This window comes from Zootoca vivipara, chromosome 2 (assembly GCF_965207765.1).
Source record: "Zootoca vivipara chromosome 2, rZooViv2.hap1.1, whole genome shotgun sequence".
In the NCBI taxonomy this organism is placed as follows: domain Eukaryota; kingdom Metazoa; phylum Chordata; class Lepidosauria; order Squamata; family Lacertidae; genus Zootoca; species Zootoca vivipara.
The window spans coordinates 86437151-86464228 of NC_142584.1; the positions used below are offsets into that span (position 1 = coordinate 86437151).

The 27078-nt window shown below is 42.2% G+C and overlaps 1 protein-coding gene across 1 annotated transcript in view; it reads left to right on the plus strand.

Moving 5' to 3' along the window:
- PLXND1 (plexin D1) overlaps positions 1–27078 on the plus strand; it is a 157342-nt gene that overhangs the window by 86002 nt on the left and 44262 nt on the right. Inside the window, exons 13-22 of the mRNA XM_060271380.2 lie at positions 1218–1369; positions 4705–4804; positions 8193–8332; positions 9663–9830; positions 12507–12597; positions 14048–14314; positions 16403–16552; positions 22109–22223; positions 23212–23319; positions 24842–24954. Coding sequence (XP_060127363.2) covers positions 1218–1369; positions 4705–4804; positions 8193–8332; positions 9663–9830; positions 12507–12597; positions 14048–14314; positions 16403–16552; positions 22109–22223; positions 23212–23319; positions 24842–24954 — 1404 coding nt within the window. The remainder of the gene's footprint in view (positions 1–1217; positions 1370–4704; positions 4805–8192; positions 8333–9662; positions 9831–12506; positions 12598–14047; positions 14315–16402; positions 16553–22108; positions 22224–23211; positions 23320–24841; positions 24955–27078) is intronic.

Here is a 27078-nt window from a genome sequence, read left to right on the forward strand (position 1 = left end):
GGCATGTCACGGGGTTGGGATGCTATTTCTTAGCAGATACTGTACATTCAATCCAAATCCCTCCATTTGCAAAAACAAACAAGCTTTTCTTTAGTGTCTACAGAGTTGTCTTGTGGGGGAGGAGGACAACCACAAGTCTATTGGAAAGGGACGCTGAGCTCAGTAAGGGAACATTATCAGCCCTAAGCAGCTTGGCGGAAGAAGGAGCCTCCACTCTTGACCTCCTGCCCCTTGGCTTACGTCATGTTATGCTGGCAGCAGCTACAGTGAATGGCAAGCTGCAGCCTCTATAACTGTACTTTGAGGAAGGAAGGCTGCTGTTCCTGTGCAGCTTTCGCTGGCTTTATTTTTTTCCAATAGGTTTGTTGCAATTTAAAAGGCCCTTTCTAAATGTAGGGCATTAAGCTAGGCCAGATGTCCAGCGAAATCAAAGTGGCTTTGTGACTGACTGCAGAACAAAGGGTAACAAATAAAAATCTCTCCTGAATGTGCAACAAAATGTTGTTGGGTAGACGCTAACCACAACCTCCCAGAGGCCAGAGGACATCATTGATTGGGGCAGTATATAAAAGCCATAGGTAGGTAGACAGGTAGATAAGCAGTTTTTTGAAACAAACAAACTATAGTCTTTTTGCAGCAAGACTTGGATATTGCTGTTTAAATGAAAAACCCCAGGGTGATAATTAGGCAGTCTTCTCTCTGAATCAGTGCTGGGTCAGGATGTAAAAAGGTAGGGAACAAATAGCCCACTTATAGCTGCTATCATTCATAACATGCATGGTGGTGTTTAGAGAGACCAACCCTTTTGTTAAGGATTATACAAAAGATTGTGCTGACTGTTCCCAGTGCAAAGAGTTGGTAGCATTATTATGTTTTCTTCACTGGTCAGTTCTTACTACTTTCCCCCTTCCCTAAACTGTTACTCAAAACTTTTAAGAATACTGATAGTTGTACTTTCAGTGGTGTATGAAATTATTTCTATATGAGGTAAAAGGCACTGTAAAAACTGTATTAGTCATGAAGCCGAAGTAGGACATGAATCTTAAGCATGTGGCTCATTTATTGGACCCACAGACTCCCCCCCCCCAATAGAAGAATAGGGAGCATAAGATTGATGTTTGTACCCAGACGGGAATAAAAATGAATGCGCCCCACCTTGCTGCCTTCCATGCCTTTGCTTTTAACCTACTCTCATCAGGTTCCCTTTGAACTTGCAGATCGAGCCCCTGAATGGACCCCTGGAAGGAGGAACTCTGCTCACAATACGAGGAAGAAATTTGGGCCGTAGGTTCAGTGATGTCATTAACGCTGTCAAAATAGGGAATGTGAAGTGTTCACCGCTCCCGGACAGATATATCGTCTCTGAGGAGTGAGTAACTCATGCTGAATGATTTAAAAGCGAGTGAAAGGAAAGGGATTGCTGTCGTTTATTTCCTCCTTTTCAGCTGATTGATCTCTTCCAGCGGTCTTTCTTCAGAGATCAGGAATGTGAGGGCTTGGTATGAGCGTGCAAATGTTTCCAGGGATTCACATGCATGCGTAAATGGAGAGTAAGGCATCCAATTATCCACTGGCCTTTTAGTTGTTAATAGTAGCTGCTACTGTTTGCTTTGTGACCCAGTGAACCAAGCTGACTCTGAATCAGCTCATTTATGAAAAGTGCAGATTTCTGTATGATACATATTGAAACTGATTAATGATTTTTATCCCCACAAGGAATTTATTCCACAGTAATAACTTCAGCCGAGAGAAGTCACATTCTAGAATTCTCAGGTCGTTCCTGTGAATTGTATTCTCTGCTGAAGACTTCCACCTGGAAAATTACCGTAGGTCCTATCTGTTTTGTTTTGAGTGATGCACATGCATCCTCAGAGGGGAAGTTACCATGAGACAAACATTTTCTGTGAACAAGTGCGGAAAAGACAGGTACTAACTAGCCTTCTAGTTAGCTGGCTGTGCCAGGGAATTGATCTCCACAATATTCTAAGCTCCCGCCTGTCTCCTACCTGTGCCCTCCGCAGGTCAGGAGGACAAATGTAATCAAAACTCGCACAGCTGCTACCCATTCTGCAACTCCATCTAAAACAACTGGGAAACTTCTGTGCTGTCAGACCTTTCACTAGCTTCACATTCGCATACTTTTTTGCAAAGTTGTCTTCGTTATCTCTGCTAGACAGGCTTCAGAGACCAGCTGAGGTGATTGTGTGCAGTTACTTTGGAAAGAAATCATCCACAAAAACCCGGGAGAAATTCTCGTGATAATTTCTTATGGAAAACGGTTCTAGGAGGCCAGTGAACCAAGGACACCAAAGATCAGCAGATCAAGCAATCTATAAGGGCTGTGTGTGAAGGCATGCTGTTGATAACAAGCAACGTAGCGAGATCTAATTTTGGAAGAAATTGAAATTACCCGTTATGAACAGTTCAGGGAAATAGCTGGGTATAGCAATTATGAAGTTACCATTTCCATCTGAGAAGGAGGAGAAAATACGCAAACAAGGCATTGGTGTTCCTGCACCAATTGTTTTTCGTGTGGGAATAGTGGATATAATGAACACTTTATCCCAAGTCCTGACCCCAATTAACTTCCCAATCCTGGGTTTCTTTGAATTAAAGGTAGTGCCAGAAGTGACTCGCCAAGTGGGGTGGGGCCATTACACTAGCTTCCTGGCATGTGGGTTGCTTACCACAGGGGGAGGGGCAAGTCAGCAGAGAAGTTGGCATAGTGCAAATGCACCAGCAGGCAAAACAGAGTGGCTCTGCTGTTACGTTTACACTGTGATGACCTCCCTGCCGCCTCCCCTTCTCCCTTCCAGTCAGCAACAGTAATCCAGTGGGAAGCTAGAGTAATGGCTCCACCCCACCACCCAGTGAGCTACATCTGAGTAGTGCCTCAGTAAGTATTAACCTTCCCATAGCGTCCTTTGCACCATCTTGAATAAGCATGCCAAAGTTTTTAAAGCAGCAGTAATCCCCAGAAAAAGAGATGCTGTTCCTTTGTTGTGTGATGCTAGAGGGGGCATTTCCAGTATTTAATGATGCTGGCTGTTGTATAGTATGATACGCCATAGCTTTTGCAGTGAACATATCCGCTCTTAGTTGTTGTTGTTTATGAATGAATGCAATTATCTGAAGAGCAGTCTGTTGACCCAAAGGGAACATGCATGCCTGGACAGGAAATGCATAAACAGCAGCAGTGGGACAACAAGCAGCAAATTAAAACACCAAAGATTAATTAATTAAAGCCCAAAGGTTGCTGGTGCAGGCATACTTTATTTACGTTTGAAGTAGAGGGTGCTACCGAATCACAGGATTATTTACTACTAATATGTTCTCGAAGCTACCAACATGAGTCTGACCAAACTGCGGGAGGCAGTGGAAGACAGGAGTGCATGGCGTGCTCTGGTCCATGGGGTCACGAAGAGTCGGACATGACTAAACAACTAAACAACAACATAAACACCTAGTTATTTCCTGTTGGGTCATGAGCAAACTTCATATTTCTCTATAAAGCAAAATACCTTTTATTTTATTTTTAGTGACTTTTCGTAAGAAATAAAGCACAATTGGAGTTTCATGAGCTTCACGTTTTTAAGTAATGTGAAATATGTAGTTGCTCAATCAGGAAAAAAATGGCAACAAAATTTCAAAAGTCATGTCACTTTAAATAAGAATAAGCTTAACAGATGTGGAGCCTCCTACTTCATTCTGAAGAGCACCCCAAAATTCTGAACTGACTCAAGAGAAATGGTGTTACTTCTTTTCGGCTCAGTCCATCATGCACAGAAAAGGGTTAGTGAAATAATTTGTACCAGGATAGTTTACACTTGGTTATATATGCCCCCTTCTGGAGGCTAACCTATTACCAAGCATATGCCATCATGAATTCACCAACTTGTGAATATTTGGACATTGAAATGGCTTCCGTGTGAAGAAGGTATGACAAGGCACCTTGCCATAGAAGAGAGCATGCTGTTTCTGCTTGATCATGGTAAGCCATGATGTGCAAGCTGGGCATTTGGATTCCATTGGGGGGGGGCATCCCTGTTTCATCAAGAGAAGAGTGAACGTTCCCTCCCAAAACGTCCAAAGTGCTCTGAATTCTTAATGCAATCTGGTGGGGAGACCAACAGACACCCCCCCCTTTCATGCAGAATGGAGTATCCCTTAGCATGTGACCACACAAGCAAAATACAGTGATACCTCTGGTTATGAACGGGATCCGTTTCGGTGGCCCGGCCATATCCCAAAATCTTTGTAACCGGAGGCCCCTGTTCTATGCATGCGTGTGGCGCCGTAGAGCGCTTCTGCGCAAGCGGCAAACCCACTTCCAGGTTTGGCGCGCTCGCAACCCGAAAGTTACATTACCCGGAGGTAACGTAACCTGAGGGTGCACTGTAATCTGATTCCAGTGCTTTTGACCTGGAGTACCCTTTTATCAGACTTTCTGTATGGGAATATCATCTGCACTGGAAATGGTAGCCCAACCCCATTTGAGGCATTAAGTTTGAAGCTACTCTGTTTCCTGTATAAATGATCTTAGTTGGAATCCGAAATAATGCTTTTAATATAAAAAATAAAGAATTTTAAGGGACGGGGAATAGAGTTCAATCCAGCCCACCTTTTATTTTACGAGGTGCTATTTCATGCTCGTCCATATTTTTCTTCTCAGTCACAATTGCTTTTCTTTCTTTTTTTACACAGAATTGTGTGCTGGACTGGAGAAGCTCCAGATGAATTTTCTGATGTGGTGACAGTTAATTTGAGCAGAGAAGGAAAATCCAGGGACCGATACTCTTATGTGGTAAGTTGTTTCTAGTTCTTACTGGGGGTTTGAACTTTGAATTTGTCACTGGGAAAATAGCCATGTCTCAAACTCTGAAGAGCCCCTTCCAGTCAGTGTAGACAATACTGAACTAGGACCAATGGCATGAGGCAGCTTCCTTTGTTCTCTTCCTCTCAAGTCTCCTTTTTTAAAAAAATAGCAACACTAAGTCATCCATATATATATATATATATATATATATATATATATATATATATATATATGATGCAATGTAGCAAATTAGAGCTCACAAAAAAAAAACAGTATTTGGTGTTAGAACTATTATGGCGGTGATGGAGAAGTTAAAAAGGATGAGGATGTTTTAAAGCTATTGATGGTGCTGGAGGAAATTGCATCTTCAGGAAACACCTGCACAGAAGCAAAAATAGGAGCCAGTGGCTTCGGTTGGAAGTCTTCCTTTAATGATTGATTTAACATTCCCGGGCCTTTGTTCAGGTCAGGCAACATTCCTACTGGAGAAAGCAATTTAACTGCTCAAGGAAAAACATATCAAAATTTGCCCAGAAACAGTCACAAGTCTGAACAGTGTTTTTTTTTTAAAAAAAAAAAAGTTTTATTAATTAATTCAAAAGATTAAGAAAACAAACAACAAAAACACACCATCACCGACGGAAACTCGCAGGTAGAGCTATCTTATCAACACTTCCAGCTATGACACAAATGGAAATTTACAGAGTATACAATTCTCACGTCGATACTATAATTATCTTGCCAAGAGATATCTGCTCCATAGCTTGGTGTGTGTCATTGGGGACTGCTAGGAGGTATTTCTGTTAATAAAGCTGACAAACATGAACTATACAGTATCAAACGTGCCATGTTTAGCTATACCTCTTGTTACTCTTCTTTGATTATTCATAGAATCATAGAGTTGGAAGAGACCACAAGGGCCATCCAGTCCAACCCCCTGCCAAGCAGGAAACACCATCAAAGCATTCTTGACATATGCATGTCAAGCCTCTGCTTAAAGACCTCCAAAGAAGGAGACTCCACCACACTCCTTGGTAGCAAATTCCACTGCCGAACAGCTCTTACTGTCAGGAATCTATTGCTCCGTGTCCGCTTCTCTGGAGGAGCAGAATACAACCTTTCTCCCTCCTCTATATGACATTCTTTTATATATTTGGACATGGCTATCATATCACCCCTTAACCTTCTCTTCTCCAGGCTAAACATGCCCAACTCCCTAAGCCGTTCCTCATAAGGCATTGTTTCCAGGCCTTTGACCATTTTGGTTGCCCTCTTCTGGACACGTTCCAGCTTGTCAGTATCCTTCAAGAAGGATACTTCAAGAAGAATACTTCAAGTGTTCTGAGAGAGCTCCTTTGCACACTTTGGCCCAGCACCCTTCCATCGTTTGCCCTTCCTCTGCCTCCTATCATCTGTCCACCTCCATCCAAACAGCTGGCAACATTAGTGATGCTAATTCGCTATAGAACACCAAGGGGGTTCTATCCGCTTTCATCTAAGAGCAACATCAACACAACATCTGGAACTAAAATCTGACCAGTTATAACGGAGGCTAATTCAAACACCCAAACCCAGAATTTTGTTACTTTGGCACATCATGTGAATAGGGATTCTCCTTTCCTCACATCTGCACCAGCAGAGTGGGGACAAGGTCCTTCTCCTACGGGAGAGTCTCACCGGGGTCCAGTGCTACCAGAGAAGCAATTTGTAGGTCATCTCTTGAATTCTGGTGGAGGGTGTTTCACCTAGATTATCTTCCATCTTAACTTGTCTCGTTGGACCTCAAGGTGCCTCTCTCATGCAAGGTACCACTCATAACTTGACCACTTGGCAGTTTATATATTGGAGGTCACTGGTTGTCATGGTCTGGCTCAATGCAGAGATAGATATTAACAAATTGACATTAACAAAAATAACAATTAATAACCCAAATAAAGGGCAATCCAAACTATTGCATTAATATGTTTTGCCTCTTAGGGAAATAGTAGCTTTGGAAAGGCAACTTAAAACAGAGAGAAAGTTTAACTCCTTCCCTAGCATCAATTTTTTCCCTCCAAATCTTCACCTTTCCACCAGTGACTAGTTTTCAGTGTTAAAAATGAGGCATGGGGAGCAGATCCTGTTCACCATGGTTTGGCTCTTAAATCTCATACAGAAGTATTTTTACAAAAATGTAAAACTTTTTCACAGGATTATGGGTTTTTTTTTAAGTCAAAGTGCTTTTAAAAAGAATCTATAAACATTCTGCTTATCCCAGTATTTTTCTGTAAAAAGGCCCCTTCAAAGTTGCAGTGTTACTGTATAGTATACACTTCAGTATTAAATTTTGCTGTGCAAGATTAAACTCAACTAAAAGGCATTTGAATATATTTCAGAAGGCCAGAAAAAGAACACCTATGGCATTTTTTAAAATATGCTCCTTCAAAGGTACAATAAATTTCATCTCCATTTTACTGTCACAGATATTATTATCCTTACTTACAAATCAAGGCAGTCAGAGCCTGCCAGTCTGATACAAAGATGACTGAAAATGTATTACTGCATCAGAAACTCGAGAGAACTTTAAAATTTGAGCATGGTTTTAGGCTAGGTTCAGAGTTCAAGGGGCACTGTTTGAAAACCAGTCAACGGGGGGGGGTGATTGTTGTTTGTTTTCTGTGTTGCTCTTCAGCTTCTGATGTCAAAGTTTAAAAACAATTTCAAAGAATCAAATATGGAATATTACAAAACAATGAAAGCAGCAGAATAGGAATGCTAAATAAAACAAGGCAGATAAGGCAACAATGGCTTCGATGGGTTGTTTTGTTTGTTTTGTTTGTTTTGTTTTGCAGCCAGGAAAAGAATTAGAAACTTGTATGTTGTATCAAAATGACATCAAAATAGATACCAGTTAAGAGTTCAAGTAAGGTATTCCGCAAGTGGGATGTCACTTAATCTGGCCAACAGCAGCTCTACCTTTTCATTTCTGAGCTTGAACTTTGGGGCACTAATCTACTTAGTTACTGCCTCCAAATAGCAGTTTAGCACCTTCACAGCTTCGCTTGTTTCAGATGTAAAAGAGAAATATAGTTCATTAACAGCACCATACTAAGGACAACCTACTCCAGATCCCTTTTTGTGAGATGAGTTATACAAGTTGCCCCCATTTGACAGCTTGGAAGCCCTACAAAGTCTGTGGTGCCCACTTCCAAACAAATGTGGTTAGAATTCCTTTCCTTTGTTCCCAAAACCAACCACCCTTGGTTTCTTCCTGGAGAATTGTTGCAGAACCTTTGACATGCAGAATCTTCCCTGCCTGCGGTATGTCTGTATCATTAGCATTAATTACAGACTAAGAAACTAAGAAACCTCACCTTGACATTCCTCTCTTATTTAGCTTCCAGTAGTGAAGTTTATGTCTCCATCTACTGGCCCTAAAGCAGGAGGAACCAGAGTAACCATCACAGGGAATAACCTGAGTGTGGGTTCTGAGCTCCGAGTTTTGGTTAATAATACAAAAGAATGTGAAGACCTCAGGTAAGTGCTGCCTCAGAATGAACCATAATTCAGTAGCGGAGGCAGGAAATTATAATTTACCTAACAAGAAACAAGACCCATATGCCATAGCCATATGCCATAAGTGTTTGTCCAATGACTTTTCCAAGGAAACGCAAATTGTTCAGTATGAACAAATTCAGCAGAGCTCTCTTTAATGCAAAGCATATCAACTTGCTGAGTAGCCATATAATCTCACTACTAGTTCGGTTTCCCCCCTCTGTTTTGTATCTGCGAAAGGTACTTAGCAATTCTTTCAAATTATATGTACCGGTAACTAGCAGATAATTTTATATTTGCAGAATTTTCTCATGAGCTGCAAAATTTAAATAGGGTCAGAAGCTGCCCTGATCAGAAGTGAGAAAACAAGTCTATTAAAAAGCCCAGTTCTCTAGACTGGAGTATACCAATACAGTGGGAAATGTAGGAGAAGCACATCTTACTCTATTAATATAGTCTTTGATGCATGGATTGCAAAATTGCCTTTTCTCATGCAATGAGTTTTCCCCACTACACTGCCACAGGTAAGCACACCAGCACAGCAGTTTGATGAGGATTTTATGAGCAGTAAAGGATGGGAGGAATGAGGCAGGACCATGGGCGTAGCCTGGGGGGGCAAGGAGGGGCAGCTGCCCCCCAATCAATAAAAATAAATAAAAATACCTAGCAAACTGAAGTTATGCCCCCCTCAACAAATATCCTGCCTCCCCTAGCAAAACAACTGGCTATGCCCATGGGCAAGGCCTTACATTGGAAGAGCACTGCTTGAAATCACACCAAAGTCCATCTTTTGCGACCTTATTTTTCCACTGGCAGCCAGCAGGATGCCTTTCAGAAGTTTACTAAGAAGATAGCATGACGGCAACAACCTTTCCCTTTAGCTTGTCACCCGGATCAGTGGTTTTGAGGGAAACAGAGCTCTATTTAGTTATCGCTGCTAATAGCTATTGATAGACCTCTGTGAATTTGTCCAGCTATCCTTTAAAGCCAACAAGACTAGTGTTTTTCACCACATACTGAGAAATTCCATGTTGATTGTGCATTTTATGAAGAAATACTTTTTTTCTGTCCTCAGCTGGTTGCCAATCAGTCATTAGGTGGCCCCAAGTTGCGCTTGAGGAAAGAGGCAGACGGACAGAGACAAAAAAGAGAGACACACACACTCACTACACACCATTCGTAATTTCATAAACATCCATTGTGTTATAAAGCTTCGGATGAATGGCATGTAGTGTGGATTCTCACTGTAGAGAACAACAACTGGCCATATCCATGCATTGCACAGCAGCTCATTGTGTCTTCTTTTTTATAGTCGCACTGACACTAGCATCACTTGCACCATGCCAGGTGTGGAATTTACTACCACTGTGAAAGTCTGTGTCCAGTTTGAAAGGAAGTCCTGCATTGGTGATAACAGCACCTTCAAGTATGAGAAAAACCCAAGTATAAGAGATATCAACCCCAAAAGGAGTCAGATCAGGTAAGACATTACTCTGTGAGATTTTCTAGAACTGTTAACAGGGACTAATAGGAAAGGTGGCAGGCGGTCCTCTAGGTTGGGGTTGGGGCATTCATGGATACTGCATATTGTGCTGAGGCTGGGGTGGTAAAATAGACAAGTTGCTGTGAAAAACAGAGGCAGAGCTGATGCAAGGCAGAACAGTTGCTCACCGTAAACCCAGTTTCAGCAAGCATCGCTAAACTCCAAACTAATAATGGGGAAAGAATCCTAAGTTTATGTGCTTCAAAGGATGTAGAAATTCAGGCCAAAGTCCGCATGAGCATCATACTATTCCTACTGGCTCCGGCTGATTGATACAGTTTGCAATATTTTTTATTCAAAAGAACCTGCAAGGCAGACACATTTCAGGACTTCTTTTTTCTTTTTGGGGAAAAAAAAAGCTTTTGATTCCATTTTCCCCCTCGAGCCCTTGGGGCTCCGGTTCCTTTTTGAATTTCTCCGTGAAATCACTCCCTGCTTAGTACAGTCTTGAAGTGTAACAGCATAATTTGAACAAAGAAATTTGAGGAAATCTGCAAGTGTACCTGAAGCCCAAGTTACTCAGGAAGTGTTTTAAGGCCAACCAAGGCCAACTGCCCTGATCTTATGCAACGTTCTTAAAGTGGGATCGCATGTGATCACAAAAACCAAAACACGAATTGCAACATGGGGAATTGCAAATGAGCAGCAGCAGCACACCCAGTTCTCAGTGCTGGGCGGGAAGTTCTGACAGTCTTGTGAGTGTGAGGCAGGATAGAACTGGGTCAGAAATGCAGGGTGGCAGCTGCAAAACGTAAGAGTTGGGCAGAAACATTCAAGATCACTAAGCTGCAAATAAATGTTGTCCTAAACTGCGGTGTGCAAACGGCACTGTTACTGTAGGCCAGGGGTCCCCCAACTTACCCGGCTTTGGGCTGGATGCCTGCCGCGCCGATTGCGTGGTGGGCTGGAGTGTGGAGGAGCACGCACGGCTGTGCACGTGCATGCGCAAACGCTATTTCTGGCACACTCCCGACCTGGAAAGTGCCAGAAATAGCTTGTGCGCATGTGCAGAAGCCTCCTCCAACCCGGAAATACACCGGAAATGATGCTTGCGCGTGCGCACAAGCTATTTCCGTCGCTTTTCTGGGTTGGAAGTTGGCAGCCGCGCCACACCGGTAAGAGCAGCGGGCGGCGGGGTTCCCCGGGGGCTGCATAAAAGAGCCTCGGGGGCCGTATGTGGCCCCTGGGCCGTAGTCTGGGGACCCCTGCTGTAGGCCAACCAAAGAGGACAACAAAGTGCTTGGAAAGTTATACTGCAGGATTCCTCTTGCCACTAGTTCCATTTTCCCACCACGCTGCTGCTTCTGATGAACGTGGTGCTGTAGGTTTCCTCATCAAAAGGGTAATTGGACCTAACATAGTTTTCCCCGGCAATGATCAAATACCATTCGGAATTAAATTTCTTCAAGGAAACACCAAGCAACATCGCAGATGTAGCGTGAACTACAGAGAGCCTATGAATATGCATAACCACAGCATGCTGAGGCTTTAGAGGCCTTAAATGACTTGCGAAGGCTGTCCCTGTATGTTATCACTTTGGATTTGAGTGTCTTTTGGAGGCAAAGGGGATAAATCACTATCTTCCTGAATTCCCCGATGAGCCACCTGATGTTGCGGTATAATTAAAGCAAGTAGAACACGAAATGGTTGAAGTAATGAAAGGCCACATGCGGGGTAAAGTCTGGATGTAGTTTTTGGTAACCAATGGAGACAAGCCTCTCCTCTCTCCTCCTCTCTGTATTGGTGGCATGTGCTAAAGCTATCTCATTATTTTCTTTAATTGATTTCACATTGATGGTGCCACATTTAGCATTCCTCAGGCAGCTTGTCTGATGGGGTAAGACTACCCAAACCTTTCACTTTTTAATATCAAGTGTTTGAAACATCCATGATTCAAGTCAGCGCAACTATTCATTCATACTTTGCAGCCGAGGTAATAAAATATATTCAGAGCATGTCTCTATTTAGCCTCAATGGTGAAATAGTTATTTGTTATTTTATTAGTGAATTGTGCTTTTGAAGTTATTAGGTGATGCTGGGAGCAACGTAAAATTATTTCAGTGACTGCATGCAGCCCTTAGGCTGCAGGTTGTCCACTTTTTAGTCCAAGCAGATGCTTTTACATTTTCTTTTATCCATGCATGTTAAAATGCATGTTAGTCCAAGCAGATGCTTTTACATTTTCTTTTATCCATGCATGTTAAAATGCATTTTGTGCTTACTTGTAAAACTGTAAGATGCACATACAGCAAAGTATACTTTCCACCACATGTCTGGTCATTGTCCTTGCACACCTTGCTTGACCAGTGCTTTCCACCACATGTGCTTACATTTGTGTGCATTTACTTCTGGGTAATGTGTGAAGTAGCCTTTATTCTGCTACAGTTTGGTAAAGCAAATAACATAAAAACAGCTCTGCTTGAGACTTTTGAAAGTCACTGCCAGTCACAGTGTTGATTGATGCTGGGCTAAACAGGACTGCAGACTTCATTCAATACAGGACAGTGTCTATTTCCTTTTCGTTCATTTTCTTATCTTGTATGAATGAAAGATGCCCCATTCTTCATCTGATCCCTTACTTCACTGTTTTTGTTTTCTTTTCTTTTTTTAAAGTGGAGGCAGAATCATCACCGTGGAAGGAAATGGATTCTTGATGGTTCAGAATGTGTCTATGGTTGTTCTCAATGTTGGAAAAGAACAAACAGTAAGTCTTTGTGAGAGTAGCATGATAAAGAAAAGAGCGAAAATGATGGAAGCATTCAGTCAAATATGATGGTGGGCAAAATAGAAGGCATAAGTTTTGCATAGAAGCCAGAAATGAAATTAGTTCACTTCAGTTCATGGCCCACTGAAAATGGCTGTCCTCCTCCACCACCTAACTTCCTACAATATTTTTCTACCCCTGGATCATCAGGGAATTGCTACCATTCAATTCCTGTTTCCACTGAGATGGGTTAGGGTTTGATTTACTCACATATATAGGATCATATTGGTCATGGGTAGGTTGTTGTCCTCCAGTTATCATTGAATATAGCTCTCATCATCCCTGATCATTGACCACACTGGCTGGAGCTGCTGGGAGTTGACCACACTGGCTGGAGCTGCTGGGAGCCCAACAATCCCAGGGGGCTATAGATTTCTTAACCTGGTGTAGATATTTTCCCACAGGTTAAATTACTTAAATAGCCATATTCCCCTTCCTATTCAGGGTGGCACACATGTTCTTCTCTTCCCTCCACCCTTAGCTTCACAACAGACCAGTGAGATAGGTTATGCTGAGAGAGGATGCCTAACAGAAGACTATTCAGTGAACTTCATGGCTGAGCATTGAGTACTGGTCTTAAGTCCATGAGTCTAGCTCAGGGGTCACCAAACTTTTTCAGCAGGGGGCCGGTCCACTGTCCCTCAGACCTTGTGGGGGGGCCACACTATATTTTTTGGGGGGGGAATGACTGAATTCCTATGTCCCACAAATAACCCAGAGATGCATTTTAAATAAAAGGACACATTCTACTCATGTAAAAACATGCTGATTCCCGGACCGTCCGCAGGCCGGATTGAAAAGGCGATTGGGCCGCATCTGGTCCCCGAGCCTTAGTTTGGGGACCCCTGGTCTAGCTAGTACATCACTCTGGCTTTCAATTACCTCTTGGTCTCGGAGGACAACTTTGGGGTGCACCTGCACTCTGCTTGTGGTGTCCCGTAGTCCAGATTTTGTGGATCAAGCTATAAAGCTCCTCTCATTAGACCAATCCCACTATTTGTTTAAAAACGAAATATTTTCCAACTGAATTTTGATTTCTCGTATTTGAAAATGTCTGTTTGGATCATTTTTGTGATTATGGGCTTTGATTATTTTATTTTGCCAAAATATAAGGATTTTTCCATTTTTATTTTTATTTTGTTATGATACATGATGGTCAGAGATGATTCAGTAATTTCGTGATCGCTGATTTCTCCCCAACCTCTCTTGCATCCCTTTAGCAAGCAGGGCTCCCTTTCAGTGCCACCTTTCTCTGTCCACTTTGATGAAAATATCTAGCCCCATGCAAACAAATACTCGAATGGCTGCAGACTTTTTGAAACCTTTGCTTGCACATCGACACCACTTGAGTTGATCCTTATTTGATGTGCATGCTTTCTCCTGCTTTCAGAACTGTAAGGTTCACACGGACACTGTGATTACCTGCCCTTCTCCAGCTGCTTCCAACCTCACCGGGAGCAAGCCAGCACCTGTGGACTTCTACATCAATGGACGCCTGTATACCGATGACAGCCTTTTCCCTTTTGAACACCCTGAGGAGGCTATACACATTAGCAAGTTCCACTTGGAATACTATATGGACCCCCAGTTCTTCACAGCCAAGAAGGAGAAATGGATCAAACACCATCCAGGGGAGCCTTTGACGCTAGTTATACATGTAAGAATGTGGTGTTTCCCATTGGTTCATATTACCTTGTTGTTCAGCTGGTGAGGGAATATTGCCAGACTGAGTTGGTGGTGGTGGTGATAATAATAATAATAATAATAATAATAATAATAATAATAATAATAATAATAATAATAATTTATTTATACCCCGCCCTTCTGGCTGGGTTTCCCCAGCCACTCTGGGCGGCTTCCAATAGAAAAATAAAATACAATAATCTATTAAACATTAAAAGCCTCCCTAAACAGGGCTGCCTTCAGATGTCTTCTAAAAATCTGGTAGTTGTTTTTCTCTTTGACATCTGATGGGAGGGCGTTCCACCGGGCGGGTGCCACTACTGAGAAGGCCCTCTGCCTGGCTCCCTGCAACTTGGCTTCTCGCAATGAGGGAACCGCCAGAAGGCCCTCGGCGCTGGACCTCAATATCTGGGCAGAACGATGGGGGTGGAGACGCTCCTCCAGGTATACTGGACCGAGGCCATTTAGGGCTTTAAAGGTCAGCACCAGCACTTTGAATTGTGCTCGGAAACGTGCACAATCGATGGTGAGAAATGTTGTAAGGGGGGTGTTGTTTCTCAAACAGTGTCATAATGAGCTTACCCTAAGAAAGAGCAATGCAGTTTTAATCCCCCTAAGGAGAGTAGTTTGGGATAGGATGCTGAAATTGAGGACATGCAAATGCATCTTCCTTCCTGTTCCTCTGCATCTTCAGCTTATCCAGAACTTTCACTTCTCCCTCTCTTGGAAGATGTACAAGTTGTTGAAGGGCGGAGAAGTTTTACATCTTCCGAGCAGGGGAGGTAGAGAAGAGACACTTGCACTTCCTGTTCCTTGCACCTTCATGTCTCATCTGAAACTACCCTCAAAACAAAGGTGGGCTGCCTGGATGGCTCTGTGTCCTATGCAGGCAGATAAGGGAAGAAAGTGAAAAGGGTGCAGGGCTGTGCTTATTTGTGAACTCCTTTAACGTCTCAAAAGGAGGGATCATGAAGAGGCAGACTTAGCCTGGAATAGGACCTCCCAGCACCTCAAACACCGTAACAATTGATTAAAGGATGGGATGAGAAGGAGCACCTTATGATTCAATAAACGCAAGGGGAAATGTAGACACAGAGTCAAGCAAGAGTTTATGCCTCTTCTAACAAATCAGTGCAAGTAGATAAATAGGTACCGCTACAGCGGGAAGGTAAACGGCGTTTCCGTGCGCTGCTCTGGTTTGCCAGAAGCGGCTTTGTCATGCTGGCCGCGTGACCTGGAAGCTGTACGCCGGCTCCCTGAGCCAATAACACGAGATGAGCGCCGCAACCCCAGAGTCGGTCACGACTGGACCTAATGGTCAGGGGTCCCTTTACCTTTTAACAAATCAGAAATAAGTAAATAGTGGACAAATAAGGAAATAGTGGACAATAGATAAAAAAACATTAGAAGGAAGAAGTGGAGGGTGAAAATTTATACTTACTCAGAAAAATCCTACATCATTTTGACACCTCCTGTTAAATAAACAAGGAAATTGAGACAAAGCAGAATTGAATGATTTGGAACAATGCTAGTCACAGGCCTTTATGTACTGGGAAATGTTCTCACTGAGTACCATGGACTTCAAAAGCATTGTCCAGTCAAATGCAGCCATTACCAGGATCTAAGCACCATCTAGTCTTTCTTTCCGTCACCAGTTTCTATACAGGCTTATGATTATCTTTAATCAGATACCATTTGATGTGCAGAATCAGGGGAAGATCAAAGAGAGTTTCCCCAGGCCTTTAAGGCTTTTTGGCTCTGATGTTTTCCATTCTGGGAGTTGCAAAGGAACTGGAAAACAGTTCCTGTGCCATCCCCCGTCCCTCGTATCTCCAACACATCCAAAATAGAAATATGGGAAGAGGGCTTTGTGTTTCCTGTGATACTCTGGTAAAATGGAAAATGTCAGCTGAAAAGGAGAGATTTGGACTAAATTGAAATATTTCAGAAATGTTTGAGACAGAGTTTAGTGGACCTTTTGAGAAGTAGACACTGTAGCGGAGACCAGCATTGATTCACTGTCATTGTCATTTTTCACTTGGTTTGTTTTTTTCATAATTAGAAAGAGCCTGACAACCTTGGCCTGGAAAGCAACGAGTATGAAGTTAAGATTGGCTTAATTTCCTGCGAGATCCAAATAGTTTCAGATAAAGTAATTCACTGCTCAGTCAATGAATCTCTGCGCACCTCAGAAAGACAACTCCCTGTTACGGTAAGTGGTAGAAGCCTGAAAGCATTTGCCAGCTTGTATTTAACCTGCCTCCTAGCCTACACAACATACACTGTTGACACCCTAGATTTTGGCTTCCACTATGTGTACAGGCAATCCAACCCAATCTTTAGAATTCTCACTTTTACTTTAGTGTGCCATTTTACCTCCACCCCCATCGTTTCACACCTCCTAAAAAGGAATTGCATCAATTATCTTACGTGGGAGAAGGTGAAGGAGTGCATTCAGGAATGCATCATCAGAGGAGATGGACTCTTTCCCTACCCCTTTGGGACCTCATTATCGGGGGGCGATGTTCATGTTTGTGAACGGTTGGTTTCTGAACTGTGACTCAGACAGAAGTCCATTCTCTTCATCGTGGGTTTTGTTTCTTTGTCACTCTAAAATGAAATGCTAACGTGTGACAGAACCTTGGCAAGAGGTGGAGAGAAAGAAAGAAGGCAGCCTTTCCCCTGCAGGCTAAGAGGAACTGAAACCCATTAAGGACAGGCCGGCGGGATCATGTCCAATTAAGAAATGACCGGTTCTGCTGAGGATAAACAAATTAAATACAAATAAAGTTGGGTATATGGTTTTGTGAATTCCCAAGCGGCAATATTGCAGTGTTGAATTGCAGGTCCTGTCTATCATCTAATATTTTCCTTTTAAAGTGCTTTGTTTTCCTTCACCCGTGTATAGCGAGTATGGCAATTCGTTGTAGCTTATTGTGAGCTAGCACTCCTGCTACTGCTCTCAAGGCAGGAGACTAAGTGGATGTGAGAGATGGGAGTATAGTTGTGGGGACAGAGGCAGTGTGGAGAAAGTTTAGCCAGTTCCCCTGGTTGGCTGTCTTGTGTGTGTTTTCCCCCAGCCCAGGGCTCCTTTCCTCCGTCTTCCTCAGTCTGAAGGGAGTGGTTGCGCAGCCCTCAAAAGGGCCACTTCTCAGCTGCTGATTTCATATTCAGGAAGGTTTTGCTCTTTGGTGTAAGCTTTCTTCAACTTGTATGTCTGCTTTTGTGGTTTTACAAGTCTTCATTTCTGGGGCTTTTTCCCAGACTGAGTCACTAATTACACTCATTTCTCTGCAGTTGCTTTACTTTCTATATGTCCCTTAGCTTCTTCGGAGTGGCTTTAAAGCTGTTCACACATTGAGACAGGTGGAGACGTTCTCTCCAAGGCATAACAACCTACAGCTTTCTCTCTTTTTCCCTACCCCCAAATCTCAGTTGTTCCCTTTTTTCCAGTAAGTGTGTTAATATTAAGTTGGCAGGACTATGTGGCTGGGGGGGGGAGCCTATTGGGACTTCGAGAAGCCTGTGGCCAAACCTTCCCCAGAAGCACAGCATTTCGCAAATGTGGGATGGAAACTTCTCTTTAAGCTGGAGAAACCCATGCCTCTAGCATTGCATCTGAGAAGAGGGTGTTATTTTGTTATTTGGGTCTTTGTACATGAAATTCCATTGCAAAGGCAAAACAAACAAAGGCAGAAATAGCAGGCCTCTGAATTTCCTCACCCATTGTTACAGGGAACTATAAAACGAGAAAATTCCATCTTTAATTGGGGACTTTTATAAATATAGGGTAAGCTATATATATTTTAAAAAGGAAGCTGGTAGGGTCCCCCCCTTCCTTCAGAGATCTTTTAATACCGTGTAAATTGCTGTATCCTTAAAAAGTTTGATGTTGGTTAAATTCATGCCACTTTATCAGCCTGTCAAACCCCCCAGGGTAGATGTGCCACACTAGGTATGTATTGCAGCTCTCCTTGATAAACATGGGTGGTCTACCAAGTCTTTGGCAGGTCACAATGCCTAGCTGCCATCCCACATATGACCCAGAGGCAGCAAATTTGGAAAATGTCGTTCTTATCCCATACCAGCAGCCATTGAACCCAGCTAAACAGGAACCAAGGCTGAGATTCATCGCGGTGCCCCAGAGTTCTACTGCCAAAATTGTGTCGCTTCTCTTATCATGCGGACCGTGCACTCCTCCCCCCCCCAAAAAAAAATCCCTTCACTGACTTCCTTTTGCAACCAGCTCAAACAACTTAACACTGCCTTCTGTTCTTCATACCGGTAGGCTTGCCTCGCCCTATCTTTTTCTTCCTTTGTCTCCCCAAATCCCTCTTTATTATCGTCAGTTCTCCAACCCGGCCAGCCTCACTCACCCAAAAGTCTTTAAATAGCTTCAGGCTTTCTCTCTTACTGCTCCCCATGCTTGGAACCCCTTCCCAGAACACTTAGGTGAAATCATAATCAAATCCCTGCTTAAAAGCTACTCTTTCCATAAATTCGTCATCTTAAAAACCTTTAGGGCCAAACTACTTGTTACATTAAGCATGCTTTTTAAAAAAGCATGCTTAGTGCTCCTCATTTATATTTTTCTGGGGGTGGGGTGGGTGGGAGGAGCAATTGTGTGAAGACTCTTGTCTGGTGCACTGGCTCCACACCAGGACTATGGGTACTTTTTAAAAAGCATGCTTTGTGCAACTCACATACTGTAGTCCAACTAAGAAACTAAGCCTAAGTGCATGTACAATTCTTTCATTACTCTCTCACCTTCCTTTATTGCCTACCTCAGTATCAAAATTTACTGTGCAGGGGATTTCATTTTTTGGCTTATGTTATGTGGTATGTTCATGATGCTACTAATAGTGGCAATAGTAGCAATAATAATAATAATAATAATAATAATAATAATAATAATAATAATTTTATTATTTCTACCCCGCCCATCTGGTTGGGTTTCAACAGAAGATTAAAAACAAAATAAAACTTCAAACAGAAAACTCTTCCCTAAACAGGGCTGCCTTAATATGTCTTCTGAAAGTCGGATAGTTGTTTATTTCCTTGACATCTGACGGGAGGGCATTCCACAGGGCGGGTGCCACTACCAAGAAGGCCCTCTGCCCAGTTCCCTGTAACCTCACTTTTAGCAATGAGGGAACCGCCAGAAGGCCCTCGGAGCTGGACCTCAGTGTCCTGGCAGAACGATGGGGGTGGAGGTGCTCCTTCATTACTCTACTCATTACCTGGAGCTGGTCAAAAAGTGTGGGTTTTTGCACTCACAGTGATGTCAGTTGAGGGCAGCATAACAAGACTTAACCAAAAAAGAAAAGTAAATCAAGAGGTTTTACATTGCAGTTTTCTTAGACAAAGGAGCCGTTGCTTCTGCCTATTAGATATCTGAATATATATATGGTGGAATATTCTGCTAAACCAGAATTTTCCGGAAATGTGAATATGTTTATGTTTTGCTTATGAAGTTTAATAGATAGAAACTATTATATTATTTAGAGGCAAGGTTGCTGTGCACATTTATTCTTCTGTTCAAAGTCTGAAAAAGTAGGAACCATGAATTCTGTGCTCCTTTGTAAAAGAATGCTTAAAAAAAATAGCGTCACCTGATAAGCTTTTCCATTGCTAGAAATGGCAGGGTTATCATGTTGCTAAACAACATTTTAAAGCACATGGGAAATATCAAAATCATCCGATGCCTGATACCATTTCTAAAGGAAATAAATCCCATCCAGGAAACTCTCTAGTGACAGATTCTATTAAATTAGATTACCCACAGCTAAATTATATCAATAAACTCTAGCCTGGCCTCTTGGATAGGGATGGGGAGCATTCTGCCTTGACAGGGCACAGGGACGAGCAACACTTCTTGCTGTTGGAATGATTTAAGCCCGAATAACCCCTCTTGCACTCATTTCTTTGCCCTATAGATGTGCCCCTTAGTGAAATTCCTGGCCATTTCTAGTAACTATATATATATAATTTTTTCATATATATTCCATAAATCATTTGAACTTCCATCAACCATGTCTCAAGATTTCCCAACTTTTTAACTTCATCTTGTATTCCTTATTTCACTATTACTTTTAATAATCACTAATCAAATTCCATTTTCCTAACTTGTCCTCTGTAATATTTCATACATTTCTCCTTACAAAACTTCCTGCAAACCTATAAGCATAATTTGTTGATTACAATTGTTTTTCAAATATTTTTCAAATTTAGTCCAGTCCTTCAAGAACCTCTGGTCCCGTCGGTTTCGAATTCCCCCTGTCATCTTATCTAATTCTGCATAGTCCACGTTTCTAGTAACTTCTGGCAGGATTATGCAGTTGCCCATGCAGAGTCTACCAGTGAAAACAGAGTTTGATTCTCAGCTGAACCCCTGATTCACAATTGGCTGGTACAGACCAGCTCCCTCCAGGTCACACTCCTTTCTGTGGGGAAGCGAAACTCATTTTCTTAGTTGTTCTGAGAGTATGCTTCCTCATTAAATCACAGATAAACTCCCTGTCCCCAGCTTTCCGCTGGACCTCTGAGTGCAGAGATGGAGAAGTGGGTTGCCTAAAGCCACACTTTTGCCCCAGTTGTGCATCCCACTACTGTGCCTTAACCCCAACACTGCCGCAAATTCTTCAGCACATGCCTGTGGCTCTTCATTTTCTTTCTTGGTCCTATTTTTTACTTGGAGATTTCCAGCCCATTTTAAAGGAGCTTAACAACTGACAACAGTCAACGGCAAATAATACTCTTGGTTCAAGGGATTTCTTAAACTGCATGAAATAAAAAGACATGGAATTGTGCATCGCTATATTGTTTAAAAATCATACATTGCTCACCTAGCACAGGAAGGTCAAAGCGCTAGTTAGTCTTTATATAATTAATGAGGGAGAACTGTACTTTGCAGATAGCTGCGGTTGCTGTATATGTTTCTGTTTCAAATCAAATGTTTGAAAAACTGTTAAATGTGAACTGAGCTGGAGAATTCGGATTGAGTAAATATTATTGTGCATGAAAAAGGTTGTTTGTTGAAAAAAAGCATGCTGCTAAGGGAAGGGAGAAAAATAACAGTGGGATCTTATCTTAAAGTTTAATCAACTGGGTCTGAATAACTAATTCCTACAGCCATTTAGATGGCTGGTCCTTATATTGAAAAGACAAAGGTGTATCCTTTGGAGTGAGACACAAAGTTTAATGAAAGTATGATGTTGGAAACAAAGTGAAGTGTATTTATTTATTTATTTATTTATTTATTTATTTATTTATTTATTTATTTGCATCGAGCTAATTGTGCACTTACATTTTTCTTAAAAAATCAAAACTTATATTTTGTCTCTCTGGGACTGATACTTTATTCTAGTTCTGATGTTCATCTTCAAGCATGGGTATGACTTCTTAAAGTGCACCCATGCATTATGAATAAACATAGTGGACAACAGGATCTAAAGAAGTCACCCAGGGTCTTGTAGAAATTATTGTGATTTGTTTTGCCTTTGTGTGTGTGACACACAGTTTTGCCTTTGTGCATGTGACACACAGACAGTCTGATAACCATCAACCAGACCCAGCAATGCTAATCAAAGTAGGTCCTACTATTGAACTACAGAACTGTGATTCATTCAGTATTGCAGAGCCAGCAACTAAATGATTTGCTAACCTCATTTGTCTCTGCAGAACATCCCTCCCATGTAACCTGATTTCTGTACTGCTCCTAGCTTCTCATTAAATAACTTCATGATGGTTCCATCCTGTTCTTTCTTAGATCCAGGTTGGGAAATTCAATCAAACAATTGCTATGTTGCACCTTGGAGGAAGTGAGACGGCAATCACTGTTTCCATAGTCATCTGTAGTATCTTGCTGCTGCTCTCTGTTGTAGGTAAGGGACAAATGCCCGTCAGAGGCAGCTTCACCCAACATAACCAGATTCCAAAGATTTTTTGGAGTTATTATTTTATTTTATTTATTTGTCATTTCCCTGGAGGAAAAATCAACATATGAAAATAAAAGGCAGTAGACTGTTCAAAACACACAAATTATAAAACAGTAAAATGCTAACACTCAAATTCCTGGTAGAAGGGAGTCAAAATATGTTAATATCAGCATTCCACAAGTTGGGGAGGAGACACAATTGAAAAGGCCTGTTCTCTTGTTACCATGGTCGGGATTGCTTTCAGAGGAATACATGGAGAAGGAACTATGTTGGGACCTCAGAGTCTGGATAGGGCTCATATGAGAAGAGGTGTTCCATCATTTATTATGGTTCCAAGCATAGGTTAAGACCAGCTGTTTTTTTATGGGGTTTTGATGTTCTTTTGTAAGCTACCCTGCTAATGTATTTGATTAATGTAATCATCGATAAAGGAAAGGAAACAGGAGAAATACGTTTAGCTTACCCACACAGTTTATAATTCAGTAGGTGGGTTTGTGTTTGTTTGTTTGTTTGTTTGTTTGTTTGTTTGTTTGTTTGTTTTTAATGTAAGTTGTATGGATAGCCCATACCACAATCCAAACACAAATGTGTCCATCTCGTATCTCAAATGGTCTTGTAGCATATCACAGCAGCATCTGCTCTTGTGGTGAGATAAACCACTGAACCATCTTAACCCTCTGGAAATGTTCCTTTATCCATGATCCAATGGACTAGCCATCAGACCCAGCTCTGCCAATTATTTTTCATTCCAATTGGCTCATGTTTGGTGAGCAGCAGTTCTCACCGGTTGGGGGGGTAGCGTTACGTACTCTTTCCCCCAGTGAATCGTAATAGCAACACCAGTGCTATATTAATAGGAAATGGACGTGTTGGACGCTGCCACAGCTGCTTATTGTCTTCCCTTTGGGGCCTTTCTTTCCTTCCATTCCTCCAGCCCTGTTTGTGTTTTGCACCAAGAGTCGCAGGGCGGAGCGTTATTGGCAAAAGACTCTTCTGCAGATGGAGGAGATGGAGTCCCAGATCCGAGAAGAAATTCGCAAAGGTAAGTACCTTTAAAGAGTCAGTGTTGAAGGGCATCAAATAAATGTTTCTTCTCAAATACTCTGGGGGAAGTTTGCAGCCCTGAGGTGCCCCTCAGAGTTCATGCAGAAGAAACAGCAGTGCCCACAGCATTGGGTCCTGTGACTCGGAGATCAGCTTCCTCGGAGATTGCAAAATGGTATTATTGTTAACAAAAGGGAAGCTGCCGCCTCGTGCTGTGGTTGAAACTTCCAGAAACGGTTTGCTGCATTTGGGGAACTTGTAAACAAAATCGCAACCAAGTAGGCAAACCACAGCCTAATGGGTGAAGGTCAGGAGTTTTGAATGAAACCTGTTGCATGGACTTGGGGAAATAGCAAGCTTCCAGTTCACTAGCATTGTAAAATAATCCAATGAGCAAGGAGCACAGGCTCTACTTCTGCCTATGGCTCTTTTTCAATATTGTCTTACCAACGTCGTTAGAAGGTGGCTTCTAGATCAGCGTTTCTCAACCGCTGTTCCGCGGCACACTAGTGTGCCGCGAGACGCTGGCTGGTGTGCCGCGACGTGCGGCGACGAGAAGGGCAATTTGCATTGTCACGTGCCTGGCGGCCGCCAATACACAACACTAACCCGCCGGAAAGCAATATTTCTCCTCCTCTTTCCCAAAGCTCAGTGCAAACGAGCCTGGCGGCCGCCAATACACAACACTGACCCGCCGGAAAGCAATATTTGGCAAGTGTTTCTTACAGTCATAATTATAATATAGGGCGGCACAGAGTTAAATTGTTTAACTTTTTTAATGGTGGTGTGCCTTGTGATTTTTTTCACGGAACAAGTGTGCCGTGGCCCAAAAAAGGTTGAGAAACACTTTTCTAGATTATCTCATGTTGCTGGTTTCCATATGTGTGAAATGGCTTCTTCACAAGAGTCCTGTGAGTCTTTAATGACGCTCTAGGATCCAGTAGTGAAAGGAACTAAAATAGCATTCTCTGGAGGAGTTCTGTTAGTTGTCCCCATTTTACAGCAGCCTGACTGGCCTGAACTACAAGTCAGGTGGTTAGCGCTGCCAGTCCTGTGGAACACACTTTCAGTAAAGATTTGGCAGGCATCCTCACTTTTAACTTTCAGGTGTCTCTTGGAGACCTTTTTATGCCGACAGGCCTATGCAGTTTTTCAACATTTTTCTTGAGTAGCCAGTCTTTTAAATTATTGTTCTAAACTGCTTTTAATTTGGGGGAGGGGGGTGTTATAGTTTTATGTTGCTGTACGCTGCCCTGCTATTTTATGAGAGCACTGTAGATACTTAAGAAATATAAATATTGCTTGCCAAAGTTAGAGGAAAAATTGATTTCTTTTTAGTCCATGAGTCTTTACAGAATCCTCCGCTATACATGATGTTCTAGCGATAATTAGGATGCAAGATTTGACCCCAAAAAAGTAGGCGTAACTGCTGCCAACGTGCTGCAACATACAGAATAAGAATAAAAGTTTGCATTACATGAAAGCAGCTCTTTGGTCTGATTGTGGTTTCTTTGGATCAGGTTTTGCAGAACTCCAGACAGATATGACAGATCTTACCAAGGAGTTAAATCGCAGCCAAGGAATCCCATTCCTGGAATACAAGTACTTTGTTACACGAACATTCTTTCCCAAAGTAAGACAATATGGCACTTTAAAGGTTCTAATAATGCATGGTTTTTCCCAACTGTACACTGTGTGTGTTTCTGTTTGCCTTTGATGCTCGATCTTGCCTTTAACACTCAGTGTTTAGAGGGCAGTTTAATACTATTGTCCAGTTATTGTGATGTTAGTTCTACAGCAAGCCCCCAGAAGCTGCTTCCCATCACCATGGATCCTTGTCTTGTAAGCAGAAACAGGCCTTGTTGATAATTAGAAGGCAAGTTTATAGTAGAAAATAATGGCTGCGCAGTCAGGCAGTGGCATTGAAGAGAGATCTCCAGTCCAAACTAGTATTAAGTAGGGCTGTAGCATGTCATCACTTAGCATCGAGTGCTGTTTCTTAAGTGTTTAATAAGCAAATATCTTTTCCCCAGTTGTGGACTTTTGATTTATGCACTACAGCAATCAGGGTTAGATATATCTTCAGTTCCCCAGTGAGAAGTTGGTTGGTGTTACACTGAGATTGGCCTCAGGAATTGTGTTACGGAGTTCAATTTCACATTCATAATTCAGCTAAGTCAAATCACATCTGGAAAAGCCTGTTCAACTATGCTCACTTTCAGAACCAAATATCTCAAAGATAAGAATATAACAATAATTGAAGTTGTTGTAAGACACTTTCTTGGCAGAAACAATCAGCATTCAGTGTCCTTATGACAGCCTTTGAGACTCTTCACAGGTGTATACATTTTAACTGAGCTGTTCCAGATCCAGTATGTTAACTTAAACCCGGTAATGAATGTCACACCAAATGCTGTGCTTTCTTTTTCTTGTTATCGTTTGCCTGTAATGTAATATATGCTGATCAAATAGCAGCATTGCACCCTAGAAACAGCTGCATTATATCGATAGTGGGAGAGAGAGGGGTGATTTCTGTTTGGGAGCTTCATTTGTTGTTGTTTTGTGGTAAAGTAAGCAGGGAGGTAAGCACTCGCATTCACTGAATCTAATACCCCGGTACATAGCAAGACGTTAAAATTGACATTCTGAGGAAGTGAATCTGAGCCCATGTGGTGTAGTGGTTAGAGGTTCAGACTAGGACCTGAACCTCTAACCTGGGAGACAAGGGTGCAAATCCCCTCTTGGCCAGAAGCTCACTGGGTGACCTTTGGCTTTTCAGTCTCAGCCTAACCTACTTCACTGGGTTGGTGTGAGGATTAAATGCGGGGTAGGAGAACCATGTATGTTACCTTGAACTCCTTGGAGGAAAAAGGTGGGATTTAAGTGGAATAAATAATAAATAAATTCAATTAGCATGTCCCATCAAGGATTTTTGCTTCTGCAAGGGGACATTATCCACTTTACATCACCTGTGCCCTCCCCCAAACTGCTCTAGCAGGTTGTGGAAACCCTCTAGAACATATTTAGATGGTGTGTAGGAGGAAGGCGAGGGGGAGAACGTTCAGTTTCCAAACAGAATTCATGTACTGTTGAATTCCACCCTAAGATTTGCTAGCTCTCATAGTTGTGGGAGAGCACTAAAATGTATGAGCAGCAAGTGCTTAAAAGGAAAACGGGGACTGAAAATGATTTCAGGTAGTCCTAAGGAAAGACTTTGATATCCTGCCAGCAACTTGCCCTTTGCCAATGGATGCTCGCATCTTATCTCTTGTTACAGTATACATGGCCCCCTCTTCCTTCATTCCCCATTACACTATTACATCCTGATACTTGCCTCAAAACTTTTGAAAAGCCACATTTCAGAAGCAGAATAAATGAAAGCAAACAAAAAAAGCAGGAAAAAATGGAAATATATGCAATTCCTTCATTTGCAAATGAATTCTGTGAGCGGAATTTGAATTGTCTTGCAGATTACGCAAAGCCTCGGGCGAGTACATAAATATAGGAGAATGAAGCAGTTCGCTCCTTTTGTCTTGGAAGAGGCAAATATTCAAATACCCAATAACTACTTATTGTGGCTTAGTCCCAAATAATTCCCCCCATTCTGTGAAGCCATGAATGTCAGATTAGGCAGTTCATAACGTTCACACTGTGAATACCTTGTTTCTCTCAAACAATATGCCTCCCCCAAAGTTCTTCTATGCATTCATTCAGAAGCTTCTTGCCGAGAGTTTAAAACCTCCATAAAACATGCCAA